At 44.9% G+C, this 18,733-nt stretch overlaps 1 protein-coding gene across 1 annotated transcript; it reads left to right on the top strand.

Moving 5' to 3' along the window:
• The first annotated feature begins 3,086 nt into the window (after positions 1-3,086).
• Positions 3,087-15,999, top strand: LOC134490464 (transmembrane protein 198-like). The gene is made up of 5 exons (XM_063293525.1): positions 3,087-3,461; positions 7,435-7,678; positions 9,238-9,813; positions 11,709-11,857; positions 13,968-15,999. The coding sequence occupies exons 2-5, from the start codon at positions 7,492-7,494 to the stop codon at positions 14,112-14,114; spliced, it is 1,059 nt and encodes a 352-aa protein (XP_063149595.1). The 5' UTR covers positions 3,087-3,461; positions 7,435-7,491; the 3' UTR covers positions 14,115-15,999.
• Positions 16,000-18,733: the final 2,734 nt, after the last annotated feature.

Genomic DNA, 18,733 nt, shown 5'->3' with positions numbered 1-18,733 from the left:
CAAAATTCCTAGCCAGCAAGATTCTTCCACCATGCTGGCTAAGAATTCTGGGAATTGTCCCAACACAACCAGAGGGTCCAGCTTGAGGAAAGCTGTCCCAGATAAAATCAAGATACCATTCCCTGATCCCTTAAACACCATGCCCCCTGAGCTCTATAGAGAAAAACAATTCTCACATTCTTCTCCTCGTTGTAGGGAGAGTTCAGAACCCCCAACCTCATAGTCTGCTATCAACTTTAACCTGCTGCACCAGAAGGAAATAAGAGTGGCATCAGAGAGCTGGTTGTGGACTCTCCTCCAAGGATCATGTGCTGGTGTTAAAACTGTGTCTTGGGTGAGGGTTGCTTCCAACACAAAGCCCTCTCTGTTTCTAAAACCCATGCTGGAAAGAGTCCAGTTTGCTTCTGAAGAGGGCAGGGGCAGAGGGCATTGTTTGGAGACTTCCAAAAGCTTTTAGCATTTGGACATGATTAACCCTCTCACAAGGGAGGCTGCAGGAAACGAAAAGCCTTGCGTTGGCTATAGTGGAGCTGGTAATGAGAAGCCCAGAGGTAAAAACAATAAAAGGGCTTCTAAGAAAGTTTAAAATAAAACGATTTGTGGTTGCATAACCTCTTATGGAGCAGAGTCTACTAAATCAGACAGAGGGATCTGCAAAAGTAGTGATCTGGCATCAGACTCCCAGAAAGCCCCTGTTTAGCTCCCCAAAGCTTCATCCCAGTTGAATTTCATTTGGCTTCTGCCTGAATTTCCAGAATTGATTTGTAAACCTGATTGGGTTTGCACACTGCACTAAGCCATCACAGTTGTATTCACAAATTATCCTCAGCCATATTTTGCTTAACACTGATTCATATTTGATATGAATCCAGTTTGGTGGATTTGCTGAAGAACTAAGCTATAAACAATTATTTGCAAACTACACTGGATGGATGTACACAATGTGCAGGAACAAGCAAAGCCATGGAATTTATAGCTTAGTACATGTGATCTCAGCCAGTGTAGTTGGTTCAGTTTTCCCTCCTAGTGTGTTGTATGAACCCAACCACTGTACCTTGTTCAACAAACAATGGGTAAAATTATTTTTATTGTAAACTGCCCAGAGTCGCTCCTTGAGTGGGATGGGCAGTAAATAAATTTAATAAATAAATAAATAAAACCACAGTCATTCAAGTTCAAACAACAAACTAAGTCAAAATGTTGTGTGCTCCTTAGTGGCTCTGCATGATGAATAATCTCTACCAGTGTGGTGTGTAAACCTTGGTGTTATGTGGACCCATCCAGTTGTGGCTTATTCAGTAAATCATAGGTAAGCCATTTGCTTAAGCTGTTCCCCTTTCCTCAATTAGCAGAGCACTATTTCCTTTCCAAACTCATTTGGTTATCATAGCATTCCAAAGATTGCAGAGAAATTTCCATTTCTCAAGGCTGGTTATTGTTCTTTTCCTAAAATCTCTAGTTACATATTGCTTGTCCAGAAACGGGAATCAAAAATTTCCAAACTCCTGCCACCAGTATTCAATACGTAGATAGAGAAAATATTTTGCATTGGCAAGAATCAAGCAGCAAAATGTGGTAATGAAAGTAACTCAGAAAAGGGTGAGAAAATTTTGCTGGCAGGACATACTGGCAGGGCTCAGAAGTTGCAGCAACACTACCAGTCTGCTCCTGTGTTGGGCTTGGAAGGAAGCCAACCATAGAAAAGAGCAATGGGAAGACAGTTGAGTGACATCTCTTGGCAAGGCGGGGGGGGGGGCTTCTGAGCTGTGATGGTCACCAAGGAGCAGCCCAGCAAGGATTATTTGTTTAGGCCAGGGTTTCTCAACTTTAGCAACTTTAAGATGTGTGGACTTCAACTCCCAGAATTCCTCAGCCATGCTGGCTGGGGAATTCTGGGAGTTGAAGTCCACACATCTTAAAGTCACTAAGGTTGAGAAACACTGGTTTAGGCTCTCTGGAGTGAGAGTGGCTTAGAACTTGTGTTTGCTTGGGTACAGAAGTGACTGGCACCATCTGCTCTTGTGCTCCCTCTGTACTGTTAGTGGAATGGCTCCTTATACTATTGAAGGCCCTAGGACAGGAGCAAGCATGGGCTTCCCAGGATCCCAGGGACAAGGGAACAGCACAGCCAGGAGGCCCAGGACTTAGTTCCTCACTTTCCGGACCCCTTGCCTCTGATTTACTGTGAAACTGAGTAGGACAGATTTACTGAAAAGGGCATTGAGGGCATTTTCTCACACTGTACTCAGAGCAGCCAGTGGTCCACTTCTGCGCTATTTGCATGTCCTTGTGAAAAGCTCAGTGCAGGATTAGAAGAGGAGCTCTTTTTGAACCCAGTAGTCATCATAGCCATTTTGGCTTTTGCATATGATAAACAGATGCAGGAGACATAAATCATCCTTTGAGTATCACCTCTGAAAAAGAAGAGTGCTGGCTGATGAACGTGTGCAGATGTGCATCTAGGAGGCCAGCCAATCTCGCCTCTAAACAGCAGGCCAGCGGCATTGTAGGGGTTCAGCCTCCCGGGAATACCCGCATCTTCTATCTCTGGCCCCTTCGGGCCCAGCCACTGCTTGTTCTGTGCCGGAGGCTGGCTTCGCTTCAGGCACCTGCTCCGACAGCTGGCCAGCTACGAAGCCTGAGCCTGTCGCATTCCTGGAGCCGAGGCCGGATGCAGCAGTCGGCTCAAAGCTCTGCCGTCTGAGGGCGAGATTCTGCGAAAGCGCCCGGGCTGGAGCGACACAGGGAAGTCACACTTCGGAGCAGCCGTGGGAAGCCAGGAGTCCCTCGGCGCCCAACTCCAGGAAAGAACCGGTGCCGCAGAGCGTCGCTTGAGGAAAAGTTAGCAGCCAAGATTTCCGACCGCCAGCAACCGCCCGGCCGCAGCAGAAGCCCTCCCGAAAGCTCCCTCCTCGCACGCAAATCTTGCACAGCTTAAATCGCGCCTTTCTTTGCAAAACAATCGACCGATTATCTCCTACTGGAAGGAACCACCCCACTCGCCGAGGGGTGCGTGGGGATGGTTTCGGGCGCTTTTTTCCCACCGCTGCTTTCCGGATCGCCCCGAGAAGTGGCTGCGCAAGTCTGGCCCCGCGCCGGGTTCTTTCCTTCCTTCCCCGAAATAAGGAGGAGGCGCCGACTCCTTTCTTTCCACCGAACTCATTTTCCTGCGCGCCGCGTCGGCCAACTTCTCCGCTGGCCCCTCCCCGCGCTTCATGAGGTCACTTTTCAGCTGTCGCAGAAACGCTTCTTTTGCAGAGTTTTCAACGGGAGGGAAGGGGCTAGCGGTGGGGCCGGGGTGGGAATTTTCGCTGCTCCGGGCAGGGAAGGGCTTGATCTTTTATTTAGGCGGCTCTTTTAGTTTCCAGCAGTCACTCTCTGGAGGGGGTGGAGTCTGTGGGATGTTGCTTTCGCAGACCAGTTGGAGCTGTGTGCGGTGGTGGGAACCCTTTCCTAGACTGGTAAGTTTTAGCATGGAGGTGCCCCCCCCCCGCCTTGTTATGCTGGGTTTCCGCTGATGTGGATACGCATCTTGGTGGCCTTTATTCCTAGCAGCGATTGACGCTACCTTCCCTGTTTTCTTTTCTGCAAGGGACCGTTTTTCGTTTGTTTGCTTGTACGAGAGAAATTGTTCGGGGAAACGTTTTGCATTGTCCCCGGGGGTCTTTTGCCAAGTTGGACTTGCACACGATTCCTCTCACGTGACTAGAGGAAAGAGGGGTGGTCTGCGGAGGAGGTGGAGGGCGCAAATTTTATCCTTCCAGTGCCCAAGTGAGCCTTTCGGAGCCTTTGATTTTTCCGTAGAAAGCATTCTTCGACTTAAATTGCGAGGCGCTGAAGACATATTTTTACACTAACAGCAAGAAACGTTATCTTAATAAACAATCCAGTCTGTACCATTACTACTGTAACGTTTGCTTTTTAAAAGCCTCTCCATCTTGTTTAACAGAACTTCGTTGCACACCCTAATAGTTAAGAGTTGCTTAGTAATCCTTCCATCCTTTCCCAGACTCCCAGCTGTGTGTTTTCCTCCCTGTCTGAATCTGAGTGAGCTGAGTGCATTTTAAACGGATGCTTGTCTCTGATTCCAGAAGGGATATGTCTTTAAAACTCAGCACCATTTTCCCGTCTGGGATGGGAGCCACGGCTGGAGACAGCAGCACCTCTGCAGACGTTACTGGATGCACGCACGTGGAGCTGCAGCCAAAATAGGATGACCTGCTTGGTTTAGCTGCAGGTCTAAACGTGGCACTTGTGCGTTTACCAGGCTGCCTGCCGAAAGTTCCCCAAAAGGAGGGTAGATATATCTTCTAGGGCAGCCTCTCTCAACCTTCTGACCCTGGAGGAACCCTTGAATTATTTTTCAGGCCTCGGGGAACCCCTGCACGTTCAGGCTCAAATCTAGGCTAAAAGTTACAAAATGATTATATTCATTTCACGGGCAGGCCTGTATATGTGCATTAACAGTGTTCTTAAACTAAAAATAATGAAACCTGCCTCCTCAATGTGAAGTTGCCTGAATCTGAAATAATTTTTTAAATAAATCGTGCTCTCCCAGGGAACCCTTAGAGACCTCTCGCAGAACCCTAGTTGAGAAACCCTGCTCAAGGGTGTGTGTCCCTGGCCATGAGATAATGTCTTTCAGCTCAAACACCTCTCTTAGAAGTTTAAGCACTGACTTGAGTTTAATTAACCAAGGTTCCTAGGTAAGGATCATAGCTTAATTTCAACAATCCAGTACTTCCTATGCTTTCCTCCTGTCTTCTCCCTCATCCTAAAACAATTATCCCTAATGTTTTACTATCTACTCATGAATTTTAAGCTGTTTCTCTGGAAGGAAATATGTTTGACTCGTAGTGCCACCCTCTTAATACTTATTTTATGCCATCCTGTCAGGCTTGGGGTGATCTAGTGGATTTTAGAAATCCTTTCCTGGCATGATTGTGGATTGATATTTGTGGAGAAGAAGTAATCAGTCAAAGCAGGAATAATCTGGTGAGGTTGGTCTATGAAATCTATAAGCTGTAGAGCCTTAGAACTAGCCTTGGCTATTTGATTACCTTGCACGGGAGATGAGAAAGCCTCCTTGTAAAGCCAACTTTTTGCTTTTTTCTGATTGCCCCCCCACCCCCAAAACTTCTGATGCCATATTGTAAAGAGTTTGCAGCTGAAGAAGGATTAGCCGCATCTTCATGCAGCCCTGCGACTGACTCTCCAAGGTTCCCTGAACCCCTGTATCCAAGACAGATGTTTCCCTGCCCTGAATGTTTGAGCAGTGTCAGAAATGCTGAAAATGGAAAGTAAATGGTTAAGTAAAAGTGAGGTCAAATGAAAAAAGCTGAGTGAAAGTATAGATGATCCTGCAGAGAAATAAGGGAATCTATTATGGTCCACGGGGCTGTAGTATGCTGGATTCTTTAAGCAAGGGGCCCTTGAACATCTTAATTACAGGGTGTCTTAAATTGCCTATGTTTCCTTGCCATTCTCCCCTCTTGAAATAAGACCCATCTGAAAAATGATGGATACTGTCCCCCCTGAAGCTGGGAAGAGAGCCCAGAAGTTCTGGCTCCCAGTTTTACCTTCTGCTCCAATTCACTAGGCTTCCCTCTTTCCTGACAGAGCTGGGAATAGGACTAAGAAATCTTGGCCGAATACCAGATTTAAATAGCCGTTGAATTTAAATGTCCCTATAAACTTCCATGGGGATGAGAGGAGAGATTCCACTTTGAATGCATAAACATTGGCTTGGATTTGATGTGATAGCTGCCAGATCTGGTAGAGGGCTGCAGAGTGAGGCATTTTGTCAATACCAGATGGGGTGGGGAGATTATTCACGCTTTCCATCTTGGTGTCATGTGAACAGTTTAACTCTTGGAGATGGAGAAGAGGGTAGGGAAGGAATTATTTAGGAGTTGGTGATGAAGAAACAAGGTGGCTAGGCCTGTGTGAACATAGGAGGAGCCCCATTGGACTAGACCAAATGGTCCATCTATCCCAACACATTCTTTGCTGATGGAGACCATCTCCCACTTCTTCTCTTTCATATGTGTTAGGACACAGGGTCCTGGATTCCCAGCCACCTTGGCTATTAGCTGCATTGGCTAGGAATTCCAGGAGCACAAGGATGGAGCACCTGAGCAACACTCTGAAGAAAGGTGGATAATTACCATCAATACTTGCTGGAGAATTGACATTTTAATCAAACTTCCTCATAATACTTTTGGTGTCATTTTGACATTTCTTTGTTTGCTCTGCTGTTCTTCAGTGTTATCCTCTCCTTTTCTTTTTAGCCACCTACTAATCTCAAGCAGGATTGTATTAGGGATCTAAATAAGCCATACTCTTATCTCCCTCTGTCCCATATATCCTTCACTTGTAGGGCTATTGTTCAATACCCTGGCTGGGGGTAGGGAAGTGCAAGTGGCAAAGAAGCATGAAATGCAGCTTTCTTGGTGGTAGGTGATATCAGGGATGGTAAGAACAAGCAACAAGAATAACATCAACGTGCCTCATGCCAGGGCAATTGCTTGTGGCTTCATTATATCCATTTCACTTTTTTGACATTTTGTCAGACAAACACAGTTCACAGCAAAATCCCGACTGGAGATTCCAGATGTACCCAGCATCTTTGTTTCCCCAGAGTACTTCTAGGCCTATCAGAGGCACTGAGGAGAGAGGATGATGGACACAGCTGGGGCCTCAGCAGCAGGAGGCACCTCCTTGAGCAATGACCTAACTAACGGTCAGAAAAAGGGACCACTTCCTGTGGTTGCCTGTTCAGTGATAGGTGGGCTTGTGGGTGGGGTGAAAGCAGAGCCACCAGTCTGTAGGACAGCCTTTCTCAATCTTTTGACCCTGGAGGAACCCTTGAAATATTCTTCAGGCCTCAGGGAACCCCTGCACATTCAGGCTCAAATATAGGCCGGATGTTACAAAATTATGTTTGTTTCATGTGTAGGCCTGTATATATGCACTAACAGTGTTCTTAAACTAAAAATAAAGAATGAAACTTATCTCTTTAATGTGAAGTTGCCAATAGTGACTTCTCATGGAACCCTAGGGCTCCATGGAACCCTGGTTGAGAAACCCTGCTGTAGGGTGAGGGTTGCAAGGCACCAGAGGAGAGAGGGAGGCAGCGGTGGGGCAGGCAGGGCAGGGTTCCGGGTTTCCTTTGACGATAAGTCTCAGACCACATTCAGGTTTTCCTAAAAGTCTGACCTGAACAATCTGGGGAAAGTTTGGGGCTGGGTTCACACACCAAGCTAAGTTAGTACAACACAAACTACAATGGGGAGTAGCATAATGTGTCAGCCAGGTCTTGGTCTCTAATTGTGCAACTTTGGGAAGAAGAGTTTGGTGGGATTGAGCCCTCTAGGCTTCCCAGAGGTTGTAGGGTTCAGCTGTTTTAATGCCCTGACACAATTCTCTCTCTAGGCTGCCCATTCCACTTGGATGGCTCTGGCAAGCTGAGCTGCCTCCTGGCTTGTAATTATGGATCCTACCTTGTTGCTACCACTTGCTGTTACTCTTGATCCACGGGGTTTTAATCAAGGGGCAGCCGAGCCCAATGAGCCCGTCTTGGACCCTTGCAGTCTCCTTTCAGAAAGACACTATGAGGTGGTGCCCTGCGTGGTTTGTGCTCTCTGCTGCATTTTTGGAGTAGCTTACTGCTGTTTTGGTGAGTAGAGGGAAAAAGGACATTTTTGTTGCAAGCTCCTCTCAAGTTTTGCCACCCTGTCTTCTACCTGCTCCTGAATGTATCCCCAGCTCCACTTTCCTAACAGCCTCCCTTGGGTAATAAGGATTGCATGATTTGAACAAACACCTTTCTATAGAGCAGGAAGAACAAAAGGTTTGAAAGGCACTTCTGGAGCACCTGTTTGTTTGGGGAAAACTCTGAAACGTCTTTGCTACTGAAAGGGAAGATGTATATTTTCCTGTTGTCTAAAGCTCTTCTTTTATACCTAGAAGCTCCAGCTGGATGGGTAATGTATGGCTGGCGGCGTCATGCAATTGTAGAATTACAATTTCTAGAGCATTATCTGCACATTCTTGAAATGCACACATTATTACAAGTAGTTGGCAAAATACTTTAACTAGCCTGTTAGATAGATGCCCCTGGATTGGTCAACGGATGCTTAACCACGGCTTGAAAGATGGCACAGCAACTTTTGTTTCCAGTGTTCATGTATTGTCTTTCCAGTTACTGGAATGATTCTTACCTCTCCTGGCAGTGAACCTATGAGCCTATGTTAGCAGAGCTGTTGTCCCACCCAGAAGATTCCCATGCCTGTTAGGACAACAGCTCCCAGAATTCCCAGCCAGCATCCCTAACAGCTGGGGAAGGTTGTGCTAAGGTTTCTCCAGGGACTCTGAGAAACTTTCTCCATGATTCCATGGCTTGCTCACATAAGAAAAGGAAGCTCTGCATCTTTAGGCTATATGGCCAAAACTTAGTGAAAAAGAGTTGGAGGCCGTCTTGCAGTTTCCGAAATTTTTTTTATTGAAGTGATAGTAACAGAGCCCCTTGTAAGACCTGCTGTGTTACTTTTCAGTGTGCCTCATATCCACCTTGGAAGGAGGGAGGCCTAGTGTGGCCAAGAAAGCAGAAGAAGAGTGGGAATTCTAATTCTTTGCCTCTCAGAAAGTAGCCATAAAAAAGATGCAGCCAGGTGCAAGTAAACGGGAATGTGCGCAGATTAGTTAATAGAGCAAATCCAAATGAGGCAAGAGGGACAGAGAATGGGCTGGGGTAAGCTGAAGAAAAACAAGACTGTCTTTAAAATTACCCACTCTGTGTGCTAGTTCACCTGGGAGTGAGCAGTGAGAGTAAAAGTTTATATTTTATTTTTATTCTCTTGATCTATAACCCAGAAAAGTATCAGTAAGACAAGGTTGTTGTTTTAAAGTCACAGTTACACTTTTCCTCTTTCAACTCATTTCAGTTGAGTAAATAACCAAGCCCCAGTGTGCACGGTGTCCTTCGTATCTTTCAAATAACATCAAGTACCAAAAATTGTTTTGTAGTAATAATGATAACAGCAAGTCAGCATTGTAAATTGCACAAAACCTTTGTTCTGAATAATTACTATAACAAAACTGCCATTTTTTAAAACCAGCTGACTTCTCTGGCCATTTTCCTAAGTTTTACAATTGATGGTTAACTGAACCATAATGAGAATTTGGATGTCATGTGTATTTGGTTGCTAGTCTTATTGCATTCTTTCCTGTCAATAGGGTATCGGTGTTTCAAGGCCATCATGTTTCTCTCGGGTCTCCTCTTCGGCTCCGCTGTGATCTTTCTGCTTTGCTATAAGGAGCGTATTTTGGACACCCAGCTCAGCTTGGAGGTCAGCGCTGGCATTGCCCTGGGCATCGGAGTCTTGTGTGGCTTGGTTACCATGCTGGTGCACTCAGTAGGGTTGTTTCTGACGGGGCTTCTGCTTGGCTTGCTGGTGGCCACAGCTGGGCTGGTAGCCACTGAGCCTTTCTACAAGCTGCCCAATGGGTGGGTCCCTGCTGGGTCCCTGCTGGGCCTGTCACTCTTAGGTGCTGTCTTGGCACTGCGCTGGCAGAAAGTCCTCACGGTGATCTCCACGGCAGTGTTTGGGGGTGCTGTTCTGACTCTCTGCTTGGACTACGTGGTGGAGAACCTGGCTTTGGGCCACCATGTGTATGACCGTCTCCGTTTGGCCCCTTCTTCCCCGCTCTGCTGGTGTGGCTGGGCAGTGCTGGCCGTCTGGCCTGCCCTTGCCTCGATGGGCATCCTGCTGCAGTGGAAGGTGACTGCTGAAGGTTTCTCCCACACAGATGGTGAGTGAAAGTCTTGGGTCTGAATGGAGGGGAAGAAGTAGGTCTAGCTGAAGACGGAGGGTGTCCCATTTTTTCTTGCCATCCTTATTTCCCCACCTCCCCACTGAATATACCATGTTATACCACACATAAATAAAGGTTGAGGAGGAACTTTATTAAGTCAGGAGTCAGGAGAGGCTATAGAATCAGAGAGGGTTCCATGTTCATGGAGCGAAGAATCATATGTGGGAAATAAGTGACTTTTTTTTAAGAGTGAAGGCAAAGGACTCTGTGGGGATCAAAAGATGAGGCTTCCTCTAGGAGGCCAATCCAGTTCTGCATACCGAGATGATGCGATATTGTAGCTTCAGGCTCTTTCATGCTATTTTAATGTTTTGATTTATTTCTTTAAAAAGTTAATCACGGGAAACATCCTTCCAGAGATACAGGTAGTCCTCGAGTTAGACCATTCGTTCAGCAACTGTTCAAAGTTACAGCGGTGCTGAACGAAGGGACTTAAGACCGGTACTCAAAGTTCTGGCCGTTGCAGCGCCCCCGTGGTCACGTGAACAAAATTTGGGTGCCTGGCAACCAGCTTGCACTTAGGACCAGTTGCAGGGTCCTGTGGTCACGTGATTGCCATTTGCAACCTTCCCTGCCAGCTTCCCCCAAGTAAAGTCAATTGGAATTTCTTTTTCTCCAAAGAAAATCTTGAGGTCAGGAAGATTGAGGAGGTAGCAGCAGCTGGTGCTGTGCTGCTCTGGTCCCAAGGCATTGGGGCTTGAAAGATTAAGACTGAATTTTATATGTTCGGCCTACTGGATGTTGCATCACTTTCTGAGGATTTCATGCTGGAGGCAAAATTGGTTCCACAAATACAAGTACAAGTACAAATACACACAGACCATGCAAGCATGACATACTGTAATGCGCACGTGTTTGGTACCTGGCCCTTGCCCATGATCTAACAAAAACGAAATTAGTAAATGCATGCACAATGGGTTAATTTTTATTCAGCCTTTCTTAGTCCTTGAACCAACAAAAGAGCAGAAGTTCCTCTTGGGGATGAGAGCAGGCTCAAAGCTTGTAGTTGGAAGATAATCTAGAGAAAAGCAAATTTATGCAAATTTGCTGTGTGTGTGTGCATCGGGTTGCACTCCTGCCTTACAGTTTTGCAGCATGTGCAAAACGTCTGTGTTTTCCCCCTCCTTCCATTCATCAACAGAGGGAACATTTCTCAGGACATGGATGACAACAAGATGTGGCTTGGCAAGGAGGGAAACAGCTGAACAGCCTTCTGAGTTTTTTTCTCTGTCACTGGGAACCCTTGTGCAGATCATGGTTTGATCTCTCAGTCTGAAGGGAGCCAGCGCAGAAGAAGGACTAGGTTGATGCGGATTCAAATCCCCACCGGGGCATGAAGCTCATAGGGTAACCCTAGGCAACTCACATACTTTTAGACTGACCTTTGACTTCCTGTCAGAGGAAGATTGTGAGGTTAACGCTGCAGTATGGTGGGGAGAGAAGGGTGGGATTAACATGTAGCTAGTTGGGGGAGGAGGGGAAGAAATTGCCCGTTTTTTTCTCCTGATCCATAAAAGAGAGTTGAGATTTTCAGAGTGTTAAGCTGTATGGCATTATGTAGCACAATAGCAACAGCACAGATGTTTTAGTCTTTCTGCTCTTTAAGGAGTTGGAGAAGGGAATGAGTAAGAGATAAGACAGGCTCAGTGTTGCCTCTTTCCTCTGCCACGCTTCAAAGCATACAAGTTAGCGTCCATAGGGTGAACCAAGGTTTCCCCTGAAGGCGACGCTACCTTTTTTCTCCTAGAATGGGATTGGGCTAGGCTGGTTCCATGAGGGATTCTAGGATAGGTCTGTATCGTCTTGTCTCACATCTCTCTTCTGTGGCCCAGTGGTCCTGAATCGGCGCCAGAAGCAATTACAGCTCTTACGGATTCGACAGCGCGAAGCCAAGAAGAGGCAGAGCCAAGCTCCACAGGAAGGCTCATACCGGCACAAGGCCAATGCTATCAAACGCTGCACTGGAGACGTCCTCGCACCGGTGAGTGGCTGCGATCAACGGTTGGTCAGCCCCTTCATCTCTGGGCTTCTGGGATGCCAGTCCCACCATCTCAGCCAATGGAGCCTTTCCAGCTGCCTCCAGAATGGCTTTGGGGTGCCAAATATAATAATTATGATCAACTTTTGTGCCTGTTTGGAAATACCTTTCCTATAAAAGCTTACTTGGCTCCTTCTTTATTGCCTTTTGAGCCCCAGATGGAGATCTACTTTTTCGCCCAGGTTTTTATTTTATTTTTCTGTTTGCTGCAGTGTGCCCTCCATATACAGTATATACATGCGCGCGTGCACACACACACACACACACACACGTGTCTTAGCTTTATGTAGAAACTATTTAATTGATAAATGTATTGTCTTGTATCCGTGTCTTATTATAGCAGCATAAAATTTATGCTCAATATTATATTCGTATTTATATTTATGGTATTTTAATGCTTTATCTTGTAAACTGCCCAGAGTCCCCCTTTGGGGGGAGATGGGCAGTGGCATGCATGCATTAAACATGGAGTAATTTTGATTCATTTTATGCTGCTATAATAAGACATGAATACTGGCTTTCAAATGTTATGTCAGGCCCTTGAGAAAGCTGATTTGAAGAGCAGCAGATCAGTTCTTAAATAACTTGTCAGTCAAGAGGGTAATATGCAAGAGAACTCTTTACCATCAAGAGGACTGTAGGAGGAAAACATTCCTCTTTCCTTTTCTGACACAAGGGCCAATGAATGGTAGTGTCTCCTCTTAATTCTGGGATAGTTGCAGTCCAAGAGACCTAATGGGACTGTTCCTGGTTGGGCCCAGAAGACCTTCTGTATAGATGGATTAAATTATCTCCTTGTTTGATGGGAAATATATAACCGGTGGAAAACAGTAATAGTTGGATTCATAATGGAACCCTAGAGCTAGAAGAGTCAAAAGGGTATTGTGTGCTTAAAACTGCAAAGTCTTTCCCTTACCTCTCATTCATACACTTTTGGAGATGTGAGCCACCTAGACTCTAATGAGTAGCCAGCATACAAAGCCTTGAGATAAATAAACCAATAATTGGTTGTGAAAGAGTCATGGCAGAAGCAGTTCTACTGCTCTGTGTCTAATCTCAGTTTAAATCTGTCTGAAATTGATGGTCATTGCCACATAGTTGGCCATGCTTTGCAAGAAGAAATTCTGACTTTTGTATTTTGTACTCAGTAGGTGCTGCACTTCTCTGTTTTACTTAGCATTTCAGGATGTACTGAATATTGAACTTTGGGACAGATCCTGGCATCTGATACAAGAACTCAGTTTTAAGACTTTAGGGCAATTTCCCCCAACCTGGAGCTTTCCAGGTGAATGGTGGTTGGGGGGAGGATAATAATGGAAGTCCAACACATCTGGGGGGTACCAGGCTGGGGAAGCCTGCTTCATGGCAGGGAGAAGTCAGAATCATTGATGGTTGGAGGTGAGGGAGATTATCTCCAGACTTCAGTAGGACTCTTCCTAAAGATTTGATCTGCAGTACAGATGGTAGTTGTAGCTCTGATCTATATGTGAAGTTCATGGAAAAGATGTGCCCTGCTGAACATGCAGGAACACATGCGGGATAAGCGCTGTAAGTACGTATGTCTGTTTGGCCTTTGGAGGCTCTTCCTCACATTGAAAGTGGCTAGAGCAGCCTTTCTCAACCTTTTGACCCTGGAGGAACCCTTGAAATATTTTTCAGGCTTCAGGGAACCTCTGCACATTCAGACTCAAATATGGAACAGAAGTTACAAAATCATTATACTTGTTTCATGTGTAGGCCTGCTTATATGCACAAACAGTGTTCTTAAACTAAAAATAAAGAATGAAACATACCTCTTTAATGGGAAGTTGCCAGAATTTGAAATAATTTTTTAAATAAATCGTGATCTCCAGGGAACCCCTAGTGACCTCTCGCAGAACCCTAGGCTTCCACGGATCCCTGGTTGAGAAACCCTGGGCAGATGCTTGGAAAAACGTGAATTGGTTCCTAATATGATGCCCCCCCCCGACCTGTGCCCACTTATTCAAGGGAGTGCACAATTCCCATTTCATGGGCTAATCTGCCTGCCTTGTTTTCCATTTGCACCCCAAAGAGTTACATCCAGAGCCTGCGAGACCGCCAGCACCTGGGAACTGGCACCTCCCTGAGCAACCTGAGCACCAGCGCTCACACCACAGTGGATCTGGATTATGACTGTGGCTCTACCGTTCCCCTCACCACTCCACGCGGCTGCCTTTGAAGGACCTGGGTCTGCGCATGTGCTTGGGATGTTGCTGCGTTGTCTTCTTCCCCTTCTGCTTTCAGCAGAGTCAGAGCACAAGACATGCTGAATATGTTAGGTCCTGTCTGTCAACATCTTTGGGTAGCCTGCTATATTTTTTAAGATTGTTTTTCCGGAATTCAAACCAGATGGGTCTATCTCCTTTCCTTTCTTTGGGAAGGGCCACATGTGACTTAAAGCAGGAGGAGAGAAGAGATTTAAGGAACACACGTTAATGTATTTCCCTTTTAATCAGTGAAGGCAGGACACCCGTTTCCTTTACCAGGTCTTGACAGCTGCCTTCCAACCTCTGCTGGAATAAATTGGCCATGTCCGGGGTGGCTGTCACCATCTCTGAAGCTGATTTAGTCTCTGTCTCACTGCTAAGCCATAGCTGCAGCCTTCTCTTGGACGAGAAGGCTACTTGCTCTACTTTGCAGCAAATCTGAAGCAAGCACCTTTTGGCCTTGATAAACTGCCCTTTGTAGAAATGTAACTCAGGGGTAAAATACAACTACATGGTAGCTTACAATGGTTTGTTGCAATATAAATGGATGGCATACCTGATTTGTGGTGTTTCTTCAAGATGATGCCATTTTTTGTATGTGTGCCATATGAGAGATTTATTATATTTAGTTTATCCTTTCTCTAGAGCAGTATTTCTCAACCTTGGGAATTTTAAGATGTGGGGACTTCAACTGCCAGAATTCCCCAGGCAGCCGTGCTGCCTGGGGAATTCTGGGAGTTGAAGTCCATACATCTTAAAGTTCCCAAGGTTGAGAAACACTGCTCTAGAGCAATGAGGGCTGCTTGTATAAAGAAGGGAAACCTACACTTCTGTCCTTTCCTCAATCTAAGTAACGATCCAAGCTGGATCCTTTGAAGCCATAATCAGATATTCACCCTGCACATGCTTGCAGTCACCTGCGGTGCCCAAAATATTCTAAAAAGGTGCCCAGCAATTTCAAAATGATTTTTTAAAAAAAAATTAGAGTTCACAAGATGTCAGCATTCTCATATAAGTTCTGTTTGATCTTAGGGTTATGACTGAAACTACTTTGGTCACCCTTATAACTGCACAAGGTCATATGACACTGCTTGAAGATGGCCATCTCTAGCCAATGGGGAGAGGAGTAATATTCTTACTGGCTCAGTCTTTCCATATTCCCCTCACAGACACGATCATGCCATCACAGCTACCTTACTGAATGGATGGGTGATGGCATGATTGTATCTGTGGAGAGAATGGTCCTCTGTGGTCCTTCAGGTACTGGACTCTGACATAAATCAGCATAGAAAAACTTTATGGATGTTGTAGTTCATCATCTGGACAGCCACAGATTTCCTAATCTCTTTTGTGGGAAAGTCTGACCAGCAGAGTTGTAAAACTTATGGAGAGAATCTATATTTTTAGAGCAGGGTACCTTTTTCAGATGTTCACCTTTACTCAGTTGGTGATGATAAATATAAATCAGCTGGGATGTGACAAGAAAGTGATTGCACTTTCCTCACCCTTGTTATCCCCAAAGGAGTGAATTCCAAATAAAACTGGTATTATCATTCGGAGTGCCTTTACTAGCATGTTTAGAGCCATGCCTGCATCAGAATGATTCTGAATTTAACTTGACAATGGTGCTTTTAAAAACATGTACATAATGATTAAAAAATAAGAGTCCTAACCCTTGAACTCTTGACTGGTAAGCTAGCTCACCTGAATTTCAAATCCTGAACTTTTTAATCCAAATTCACTCTGTGCACATGGGTTCAAATCCTGCTCAAAAAACCTTTTTGTTATTGTAATTGTTTCCTATGAAATGTTTGTTACTGTTTTGTAACTGTTCCTGTTTATAAAACTTAACACAGATGCACGTGTGTTACCTAATCTGTCTCCATCATATAATTGCTCACACTAAAGTTCTTGGGGGGTGAATTAAGCTTATATTTTTGGTGTCCTTACAAAGACAAAACATTATCATTGTTTCCACCCATCTCTGATATTCAGAAGGGGGAAATGTAGGGGCCTTTGCTTGCAGGCCATATGCACAAATCCAAACTTCTCTAGCATTGGTCTCCTCCAGATATGCGGATTTCCAGAATTCTTGTCAGTGGCTCCAAAGTTGGAGAAGGTCTGCTTTAATCCTTGTTGGAGAACAAGGAAAGAAGGTGGCCCATCATATTTGAAGAACATAAGCCTTGCAGTGCAGCCTAAGGTTAGTGACAACCATTAGCTTGTGTGGAGAGAGGAAGGGGGGCCTTCACTAGACCTGTGAGGGATTCTTAATCACCCTAGGTATATTCTGAAGAAGTTCTGCTCAGGCTTTGATCATCATGGCATCTCCTGAGGCAACTGCAGCAAGTGTCTTCCTTAAAAAATTGCATGAGAAGGGCAGGAAAAAGAGGACACTTCTGCAGAGATAGATAGGAATCTGTAGCTAAACTACTTCATCTGCCCTTCTCTACTAACATTCAAGTGAATGAATGAAAGGAAGTGTTTGTTCTGCAGCTTGAAACACCTGCCTTACGTTCTGCATTCAAGTTAAAACAGCATCTGGCTTCAGTGAGCATTTAATCTCAGTACTCCATACGGACTTCTCTTTGATCCCTCATTCAGCTCCTACTGGCACTGTTATATTAAAAACTTTATTAACCTTTTTTTTGGTAGTTCCCCATTTCTGCAGTGCCACACAGCTTTATCACTGTCATGCGCAGAAGCTGCCCCATAGGAAGATAAATAATTGGACTGTCTTAACCCAGTTGAGAGGGGGAAGCAGAATAGGAAGTCAAGGGAACTTGAAGGATGTCATAATCTGGATGAAATGCTGTCTGGTCCTCTTCCCTCCCACTCTAGGCCTTGGACTTACCTGATAGCAGAGAGGAGCTATTTTAATTGAAGCATTCTGGGATATTTAAATGGCTACCTTCTGCTATCATAAGAGGCCCTCAGGATAAACAGTAATACTTCCTCATACATAAATTTAATTTCTCTGAAACTACTACAGTCTTGTCTCCAATTGTGATATGGAACCATGCTCAATTTTACATGCTTTGCTGATTCTAACTTCCCTGACACCCTCAGTTTCCCGCCTCCTTGTTTTGGTGAATGGCTGGTAAGAGAATATGTGTATGTGTGCGTGCATACATGTGTATGCAGCAAATCCAGAATGTGGGCAGGTGCCAAGAATGCCCAATGTGAATCTGCTGTAGAAAATAAAACGAAATAGATCCTGGTGGCCTCTTAGTTATAAAACTAGTTTACAAAAACTAAGAATAAGCTAGCAGCTGCCAGTCCAAAAGTTGGTTAGACATTCTCTCCCACTTGCCAAATGTTCTGCTTATAGTACTGCAGAATTTGGTCAACAGCCAGCAATTTACCCTTGCAAAAATGTTTGCCTGATTGTGTATTAAATTTGAAGCAGGTTTCCTGCTTCCTTGTTATAGTCCTCGTGTCTGTTTGCAACGTGGGCCAGATACACATCTGTAAAATTTTTACATGCATGTCCCTAAGCAAAATGTTTCAGAAACTTTTGGAATGCACCAACATAAGTGCAAAAGAGAAATGCTTCCCTATTTAATACAGTTATTAATAAAACTAGACTTTCTTCCAGACTAGGACAACCAGCAATTTCACTGTCTTTTTATATGATGGATGTGTGATTGAACCAATTGTAGCTGATGAAGAATTATGAAGAATCACCCAATTATGAAGTTGGAAAGGATCACAAGATCACCTACCCAACTCTCAGCAATTGTGCCTTGTCTGCCAGGAGAAGTTAATCCAAAAATGGTACTACCAGGGCAGTGAATTACTGAAGTGGTAAGCAGCCTCCTTTGTGGAGATTCAGATTAGGATCCCTGACTTGGATTTATTTGTCCTGATATACCAACATTCCTCATTTCAATTTTGGAATAACATGAAAGGTGAACATTCAGACATGCAAGAGCACATGCGCTTCTCTCAAAAAAAAGTAATTATGGCTTTCAGCCACACTGGGAGAAAGGAAGACCAGATTGGACGTTTTCCTTCCAACTGCTTTAACTTTAATTAGCGACAGACAAAAGTATTCTGGAATGGTGTTGGTGGAACAGTGTGCCTTTCCAATGAGCAACCACTACATTTGTCTCTTCAGCCCTGGATGGTATGCAGTGGGAAAGTTATTTCACGCATTCCTACCCTGGGACCTGTTGGAAATTAAAGAAAGGCACCAGATTTGATTACCTATTATATGTGCTGGCCTCTTACTCTCCCAATATGGTGCCTTCTCAAATTCCTAGAAAGTAGGAAAAGAGCTGGTGCATTCATTCAGCACAACTTCCTTGATTGGACTGCCTATACGGTTTCTTTCAAGTCCAGCCAGCTGGCTGAGATGACAGGAGAGGAGAAGCAGTAAATGAGACAGACACTTCTGGACTAGGGCCCTTCCACACAGTGTTTGTACCTTTCCTGGATTGGCTCTGAAGCTTGAGACTGCATGTTCATTTCTCTTCAGAAGCTGAGTCAAATCACTTCTAGCTATAGTGCAAGCAGAACTGCTATGAAGCTGGTTTTCACTTGAAAATGTGGAGCTTGGGGATGGGTCATGAAAAGAGATTGATCTGTG

The sequence above is a fragment of the Candoia aspera genome, chromosome 2, assembly GCF_035149785.1.
Source record: "Candoia aspera isolate rCanAsp1 chromosome 2, rCanAsp1.hap2, whole genome shotgun sequence".
NCBI classification, from domain to species: Eukaryota; Metazoa; Chordata; class Lepidosauria; order Squamata; family Boidae; genus Candoia; species Candoia aspera.
Note: the sequence above shows the minus strand (reverse complement) of the source record. Positions and strands in the feature narration are given on the sequence as shown.

Coding starts and splice junctions, on each gene's coding strand:
- LOC134490464 (XM_063293525.1), top strand. CDS start 7,492: ATGGATCCTACCTTGTTGCTACCACTTGCTGTTACTCTTGATCCACGG. Junction 7,679..9,237: donor AGTAGCTTACTGCTGTTTTG/GTGAGTAGAGGG, acceptor TCCTGTCAATAG/GGTATCGGTGTTTCAAGGCC. Junction 9,814..11,708: donor AGGTTTCTCCCACACAGATG/GTGAGTGAAAGT, acceptor TCTGTGGCCCAG/TGGTCCTGAATCGGCGCCAG.